General features: G+C 33.2%; 1 protein-coding gene and 1 long non-coding RNA gene across 10 annotated transcripts; both read left to right on the plus strand.

The window, feature by feature from the left end:
- Nucleotides 1–317: 317 nt before the first annotated feature.
- LOC108823086 (pectin acetylesterase 7) lies at nt 318–5,104 on the plus strand. 4 transcript variants are annotated; one of them, XM_018596323.2, is made up of 13 exons: nt 318–474; nt 2,343–2,464; nt 2,580–2,662; nt 2,842–2,971; nt 3,078–3,157; nt 3,254–3,340; nt 3,431–3,555; nt 3,732–3,792; nt 3,893–3,946; nt 4,047–4,124; nt 4,205–4,310; nt 4,566–4,711; nt 4,806–5,104. In XM_018596323.2, the coding sequence occupies exons 2-13, from the start codon at nt 2,353–2,355 to the stop codon at nt 4,917–4,919; spliced, it is 1,176 nt and encodes a 391-aa protein (XP_018451825.1). In that variant the 5' UTR covers nt 318–474; nt 2,343–2,352; the 3' UTR covers nt 4,920–5,104. The 4 variants fall into 4 exon arrangements, with proteins under 4 accessions (XP_018451825.1, XP_018451826.1, XP_018451824.2 ...); XM_018596324.2 differs by having other exon boundaries at nt 319–474; nt 2,352–2,464; XM_018596322.2 differs by lacking the exon at nt 318–474 and adding an exon at nt 2,118–2,251.
- Nucleotides 5,105–5,818: 714 nt separating this feature from the next.
- LOC108820787 (uncharacterized) lies at nt 5,819–7,791 on the plus strand. 6 transcript variants are annotated; one of them, XR_008937850.1, is made up of 7 exons: nt 5,819–6,219; nt 6,644–6,749; nt 6,904–6,949; nt 7,050–7,143; nt 7,215–7,269; nt 7,372–7,441; nt 7,529–7,791. It is a non-coding gene; the product is annotated as an uncharacterized LOC108820787 (long non-coding RNA). The 6 variants fall into 6 exon arrangements; XR_008937848.1 differs by having other exon boundaries at nt 5,820–6,227; XR_008937849.1 differs by having other exon boundaries at nt 5,821–5,926; nt 6,030–6,749.
- The last annotated feature ends 578 nt before the right edge of the window (nt 7,792–8,369 follow it).

An 8,369-nucleotide genomic window follows, 5' to 3' on the forward strand; every position in this document is an offset into this window, starting at 1 on the left:
AAATATAGTTTGTAATATTTTTTTCCAAATACAATAAAGCTTAACCAGTTATGTAAGTTAATCATCACAAATTTTCTTAATTTACTTTAAAATTACACTGATATTAAAAATAATAATAGTAAAAGATGATTAGATATTAATTTAATATAGAACGTAGTTTATTGACGTTGGATTAACCTGGAGAATCTACTGACACGCACGCCATGCCATTCACAAGTGTGCCATTCAAAGAAAAACCTTTATGCAAATTAAAGCAAAAGTATAAACAAAAAGCAAATTAAGAAGTAACAAAAAGTTGTAACATGTGGATCTATTTATATAACGAAAACGACAACAATGGCTGGCTTCCATGGACTTTTAAATCTATCTATTTCATCTTCCTCTGTATCCATTTCATAAACCAAAAAATAAACTTTTTTATGAAAAAAAACTCTCTCTAATCAAAGAAGAAGTTGAAGGGCTCCATTTCGTAAGGTAAGCTTCATATTTGTGGATTCCTTATTTTTTTTTGAATTTATTTATCCTTTCTGGTTTTATATTTCTGCAATTTGATCTGTTCACAGACCATCATCATTCCAAAAAATTAATTACGGTATTTGATCGGAAGTTATTTTGGGAATTGATGTGATCGAGGTTCTCTAATGTTTAATTCTCTTCCGCAGTGTATGGCGCGAAATCTCAAAATAACAAAACGAACATAAGATATACTACTGCTACTAGCAAACAGAACTTTTGTTAACAAAAAGGGATTAATGCAATACAATGGTCACCAATAGTTTATGTTTAGTCTACATGATGATTAAAAACTGTAATAGAAATTGAAATAATGGAATACAGTCTGATCAAGATACTATTAATGGATTTTTTTTTGTCGACTAATGGAATATTAAAACAAGTGGAATATACTATTAGTTTTGTCATATAGAATTTTAATTTCTCTGGTAAATTACAATGCAGTTTAGTTCCATCTAGATTGTAGAATATTATAATAGTTCAACACATATCGCAATACCACAGATATGATCAATACAAATTTATTTATTACATCAATCCAAATGTTATACCATATTATAACCACAATCCTTTTTGGTAGGGTTGGGCCAAGGCGAGTACTCACCATTATGCATGTACTTTCTACTTGATTTGCCTTGTACGAGTAGTAAAATTTTCGATTTGTATTTGACTTGTTAAAAATGAGTATTTGTTATTTTGAATACTTGATCAAATAGGAATTACTTGCAAGTTATTTACCCCGCTCTATCACTTACTATTTACGAGTATTTATGAAGTATTTACGAGTACTTGTGAATTATTTACAAATTTTTCTGAGTATTTAAAAACTACTAATTATATAATACCATATTAGAATTAGACTTGAAAGTTTTTTTTATCTACTTAAAATAACATGTGAATTACTTTAAACGAAATATTTGTTCATATTATAAATAAGACAAAAATGAATAATTCGATATATAAATATTGTATAATTTTCACGATGACAATGAAATGTCTTTTCTAAACAAGTCATATAACTAAATTTTTAATACTTATTATTATATAATACTTGACTAGATGACGAGGAATATTTAAAAAAAATCAATACGAATACAAAATAAGTAACAAGTATAAAAAGAATAATGAGTATTTATGTACCTATTTGCAAATAAAAGAAAAAACAAATATGACAAGTACTTAATTGATCATATAACAAATAGTAGGCAATAGAAGTAATAGTGCGTAACGAGTCAAATACTAAAAAATAATGATATTTAATATTTGATTTGGTTTTCAAATAATAAAAATTGTTGACTTGTTATTTGTTTTGACAACATCGAATACTTGAATTTTTAAGATGGTACGAGTTAAGTTGTAAATTTAAGGCGAGTAACGAGTAACGATTACTAGACCTTCTTTTTGGTATGAATGTGAAGATAATAACCATAATCTTCCAGTTGAAATATTATTGATTATATCAACCCACATGTTAGACCATATAAGAACCATAATCTTCCGAATGAAATATACATAATCGATGCAAATTTTAGGCACTATTTAATTTACCAATACTTTGAATGATTGGGGATCTCATTTATATTGTGTACGTAATGTCGATTGTGACAGTTTTGGTAAGTGGATGAGCTTGTTTTTATCAATAAGTAGTGCTCTGTTTTGTTTTAGATACAGAAATCTAATCAATGCTCTCTCTCTCTGGGATTCTTCAGAAATCCATTATTACATCTGCTAATTTTATGTAAACATGAATAAATTTTTTTTTGTCAACAAATATATTTTGTTATATGAACTCCAACTGAACTGTTTTAGCTTCTTAATATTTTTTAAAGTTTTTATAGAATGGAGAAGCTTAAGCAATGTTGGTCAGGTCTGCTAGTCTTGGCAGTGGTGGTGATCGGAACCGGAGCCGTTCCGATCACTTATCTTCAAAGCGCCGTCGCCAAGGGAGCAGGTAACATGTTTATTTAGTAACGATTTATTATTCATATAAATTTCATTGGATTACCTGGGATAATTGATTAATCATGTTTTTGAGAATATATAGTTGTTTTCCGATATTTTTGTAGTGTGTTTGGATGGGAGTGCACCGGCTTACCATTTCGACAAAGGGTTTGGTTCTGGGGTTAACAACTGGATTGTTCATATGGAGGTAACTACGAATAGGTTTCGATTAGTAGTAAGAATCATTACTATTTGTATTGTACTAATGTCGGGGTAATCAGATCCAGTGTTTTTTAATTTATTTCAATGGAAGTGAAAATTTTCAAAACATATAGTATAAACTAATTTAAAGTTGAATCGATTTGTGTAAATGTTGTTATGCGATAGGGAGGCGGATGGTGTACGGACGTAGCTTCATGTAATGCGCGTAAGAATACAATGAAGGGTTCGTCCAAATTCATGAACAAAGACTTTGGTTTCTCCGGTATCTTAGGTGGCAAGCAAAACACTAATCCAGGTTTAAATTAATCTCTTTTCAATTATCGAAACGCTTAATTATTTTTTTCAGAGAGTTGATGATCATCAATGGTGTTGAAATCTGTAATTCATTTTTGTTTCTTCAGATTTTTACAACTGGAATAGAATCAAAGTGCGTTATTGCGATGGATCGTCTTTCACCGGCAATGTAGAAGCCGTTAATCCGGTAATCTAGTCACTAAAATATGATATTTTTGAAGAGTTTTTCAATCTTTTAATATTTTAAATTTCATTGTCATATTCAATATTAAATATTAATCAGGCGAATAAGCTATTCTTCCGAGGTGCACGAGTTTGGCGTGCAGTGATTGATGATCTTATGGCTAAAGGAATGAAAAACGCTCAAAACGTATTTATATATTCGTATTTTAACATATCTTTTTCTTTTATATCAAACTAATTATCTTACTAATTTAGTGAGTTTGATAAAACTTTTCAGGCGATACTCTCAGGTTGTTCAGCCGGAGCATTGGCCGCGATTCTACACTGTGACACTTTCCGAGCCATACTTCCCCCAACTGCTAGAGTCAAATGTGTTTCTGATGCTGGTTACTTTATTCATGGGTACGTGAGCTTTTATTATATGGTTAAGGACCGCCATAAAACCATAAAATACGAACAAACCGAACCAAAACCAAACTGTAAACCGGATACTTCATCTTCTACGTAGTCTAAAATCATAATCTAATCGACATCAACTTATGGAACTATTGATCATTTAATTCGATTTTGTGAAACAGTAAGGATATATCAGGAGGATCATACATCCAAACGTATTACAGTAAAGTCGTCGCACTCCACGTACAATTTCTCTCCTATCTTTTAGTATCTCACTATTATAAACTCCTCATAAATCATGAGGATATATCATAAAGTCTGTCTTGCTTAAATCGTTTTGTAGGGATCTGCAAAGACTCTTCCTGTTTCATGCACCTCAAAAATGAAACCTGAACTCGTACGTATACTCAATTATCATCATTGACCGCGCGGGCATTATCTTTTGCATATACACATGGAACAATGTTAACTAGTGCTTTTTTTATCTTGTTTTGCAGTGTTTCTTCCCGCAAAACGTTGTCCCTTCCATGCGAACACCACTCTTTGTCATTAATGCTGCCTTCGATTCCTGGCAGGTCTGGTACATTACATTTTATAATAGGGACATATATAGATAAAAACATATATCCATTAATTAGTATGGTAAATATTTCAGATCAAGAATGTTTTGGCTCCAACTGCTGTTGATAAGCGTAAGGAGTGGAAGAACTGTAAGCTTGATCTTAAGAAATGTACGGCCGCTCAGCTCAAAACCGTCCAAGGTGATCTCCATATAACCTAAACCGAATTATCAATTTCCGGTTTTTAATGGGTGAATAAGTACGACTGTTTTATCCAGATTTTAGCTTGGTTTCAGTTCAGTTGCTTTACGAAAATAGTCAGTCAATGTTATAGACCGAATCTAGTTTGAACTGATTTAGTATGGTTTAGGCTCAAAAGTTTCGGTGCAGTTTAAACAAGTTGATTTGGCTCGGTACGTATTAACTAGACTAAACTGGGTTGGTTTAAGCATACAGGGTTTAGGGATCAGATGATGCGTGCATTGTCTCCGGTTCACTCTACTCCGTCCAGAGGACTGTTCTTGGACTCGTGTCACGCTCATTGCCAAGGCGGAAGCGCCGCCTCTTGGTCCGGTGCCAAAGGTCCCCAAGTCGCCAATTCGGTAGTAAAACTTAATTAGTTCTTTGTAACCGTTTGTGTTCTAATCTTAATTATGCTTTTAATTTGGTATTTAATGTCTTTTTATTTTTGTGCAGAAAATTTCACAAGCAGTAGGAAACTGGTTTTATGGTCGGAATGCATTCCAGAAGATAGACTGTCCGTCGCCTATTTGCAACCCTACTTGTCCTGCAATCTCGACTGACGAATAGTTCTCAAATCATATGGCAAAAATGTTCATTTTTATTAATACCAAAAATTACCATTGCTGAGGAATAAGAGGTTAAGACAACTGCATTAAAACTGACTAAAAGATCATATTTCTACATTCATTTAAAGACTATTCCTGTATTTAATGTGAAAAGTTTTAAACTTATCCATTTTGGTGAACAACTCATTTCTGTATGCGTTCGTTTTAATTCAGTTCCATGCCTGGAAGAATTATAACTTATAAGAGTTGTTGCTTTCTAATCTCTGATACTGATCAAGTTACCTGTGTGTCTCGTACAACCATCAATAAATATAAGACGGGAGACTGCTGATGTATTTCATCAAGAACCAAAATCAAAACATAGATGAAACTTCTAGGAGGAGCAGCATAAAGAACATTAAATTGCGGACAGAAGAAAACAGAGCTATATGATAGCTGAAGTAAAAATATCTTCTTCTTCTTGCTGAGATGGTTAAAAGATTAAATGTCAAGAGCATGAAGCAGTTTCTTTTATTTATATCCAAGACTAACTGTACAAAAAAGTCAAACAATCAGAAACTATTTCGTAGAAAGAAAAAATCCAAAGGAATAAACTATATTGGGTTGTAAAGTTCTAATGCCTTATATTTATATTATATAGTATGTACAATGGTTTCAAGATTCAACACCTTCGAAGTCTTCTTTTAATACTTCACATCATTTTTTTCTTTCTTCCACTTCATCATTTAATATGTATTCAATTTTTAAACACTACAATAATTTCTATTTCTATATATATAAAACAGACTTTTCTGGCATTTTCCGCAGCCATGTCGCCTTTGGAAAGATGGGCATTTCTTGACACGTGTTGCAACCTAGGTGCTCTATTCTTTTTAACGCGCGTTTTGGTTTCGGATTTGAAATAGGCCCAAGCCCATCACCAAAGAAACACCCCATCCAATTAGATCGTCACTTCATCTTCCTGATATCACTGCGATCTTCCCGATGAAGTCTCGGCGACGTAGAGCAGTAACGTCTCTCCTTTCAATTAATCACATCTTTACTCCAACTTTTATCGCTTGATCCAAACCGCCTAATTAATGCAATAAAAGTACCTCTTTGTCTTCCATAGTAACCGATTGAAGGCTTCCCTATAAATATCGGTATCTTCCTGCTACGATGAGCGCACCTCACACAATATCAAACAGGATTCTAATTTCCAGCAATCGATATCCATGTCTTCATACACTCTCCTGCTGTGCCACCGTTTCTTTTTCATGCATGTACAAAGCAAAGCGTAGTCACTGGCTGCTTAGTTCCAAGTTAGTAGGTTCGACAAAAGCTTCAACCGTTTGCATAAATGGCGATTCTTTTAGGCAGATCCTGCGGTGAATTGTTTTTAACGTATCAATGACATAGGTGTCTGAATCAGAAACTGTTAAATCTATACTCTGCTATATCATGCTCTTCACAACATCTCTTTTATACTCCTGTCAACGGGCAAGTAACTATTTTTGAGTTCTTCACATCTTTAACCTCCATCTGTTTTTTTATCACTGAACCTGCCTCTGTCTTAGGTTAGTCTTATTGTTCTAGATTATTCCATTCATGTAAGCTTTTGAATGGGTTTTGTCTTATTGGATTCAGGGCATTATTGAATTTGTTACTGGTCTATCAAAAATGTCGTGTTATTGGCTGCTTTAGATTTAACTTAATTTGACATGGACTGGTGTTTGATCTTGAAAGGGAAATCGACAAAATTTATAAAGTCTAAGAACCATGTAGCTTTGAGAGGAGAAGCAGCATTAAGGGCAACACTGCCAAAGGAAGCTAAGAACAATGCAGCCATAAGGTAATTCTATCTTTTGTATGCTAGCAAGTAACAACTTACGATGAGATTGATGAATTGACTGATAGAACTTCTAGGATTAAAAGATTAAAGCATGCAAATAAAGTTCTATGATTACTTAATTCTATACTTGACATTTAATTTTCTCTCTTTGCAGGTCAAAAGCAAACACGTTGGAGGAGCTTTCTCTATGAAAAGAAAAGGTAGTTTAAGTAAACATTATCGTCAACTCTTTGTTCTCTCAATGGTCAGTTATATAAGCCATGTAATTTTGTCTGATTTTCCTCCCTAATCAATTCATAGGCTCGCTTTCTGGGTTTCGTTTTTTCCGGTGCTAATGTATTCAAACAGGAGAGTTTAGATCGAAAGCTTCTTACTCCCGTTCTGAAGTTTGCTGGTGAGCTGAATCCAACTAAACAAACTGATGCAGAATCATTCTTGGTTTTCTGACGTCTTCTTATTCATCAGCTGTTGCTACGCTTCATTTCTTTGTTTATGACAGGTATTTGTATGGACTAGAAAGGTAAACAGAATCTTCCATCCTTCGAAACATTCTTCAGTCAAAAGTTAATATCTGAGTTTTTTTAAACCCTGGAACACACTGTGCTTACACTTTCTGGCTCAGGAACTCTAGAGAGGTGACAGCATTACAAAAATACTGTTTGGACCATTGGCATCATCACATTTCACGTCAGGTGCGTTCAAGGGAAACCATCTGTTGAATAGTCTGTCAAAAAGTAGTTACACCACGTTGATTCGCTAATGATATATTGTTCATGCAGTCTTAGTAACAATGATGTTATCGTAGGGTGAGATCGAGTTTAGTACTTTAGCCCCATCCTTTGTGTGCCACCAGTCTCACCCATGGGAAGGATGACGTAGTTAGTCACAATACAAAGAACATAAGGCTCTATGTAAAACGGGTTTTCATTCATATGACTGACCGGGGAGGTGGTGAGAGAAGTTTCTCTTTGGTGTGGCCTTTCAAGAAATCTGTATTTCTATTTTGTAGTGATATCAATTTTAATGCAAAGCCTTCAACATATATATTCTGCTATTTTTTCCCTACAAGTTTCGTATTATTAAACTTGCATTTCTGTATCGTATCTCAAAAGGGCAAATCATGATAAACCGTATTGTGAAGAAATCGTTAAATATAATTTTGGGAATTTTCTTCAGTGAAAATAGATAACTATGCTTCAAACTCTTGATCCCTTCACTTGCACATATAAGATAGATCAGTATTTCATTGATTTTTTTTTAAAAAATGGTGAACAATATGATAGATCAAAATTAAATTGATTTGATCTTTTTCAAAAACCCTAGAAAACAAGATTACAACCTTCTATATAAGATATCAAATTTGTGACCCTAGAAAACAAAGACAATATTTAGGGAGGTGTATTCAACTGAGAGTTTCAGGTGATTTGTTTTAAAATGACAAATCCACTGTTATTTAAACATGAATTTTAAAAACTCATTTAAAATCAACTGTTATTGAACTTGACATTTCGTAAAGTACTCTGAAATCCACTGTTATTGAAAATATTTTAAGTTGTGGGATTTTAAAGTTTTGAGGTGATTTTAGGGTGTTTGGGTGGAGTTTCTTAGTTAAAAAAAATA

This window comes from Raphanus sativus, chromosome 8 (genome assembly GCF_000801105.2).
Source record: "Raphanus sativus cultivar WK10039 chromosome 8, ASM80110v3, whole genome shotgun sequence".
NCBI classification, from domain to species: domain Eukaryota; kingdom Viridiplantae; phylum Streptophyta; class Magnoliopsida; order Brassicales; family Brassicaceae; genus Raphanus; species Raphanus sativus.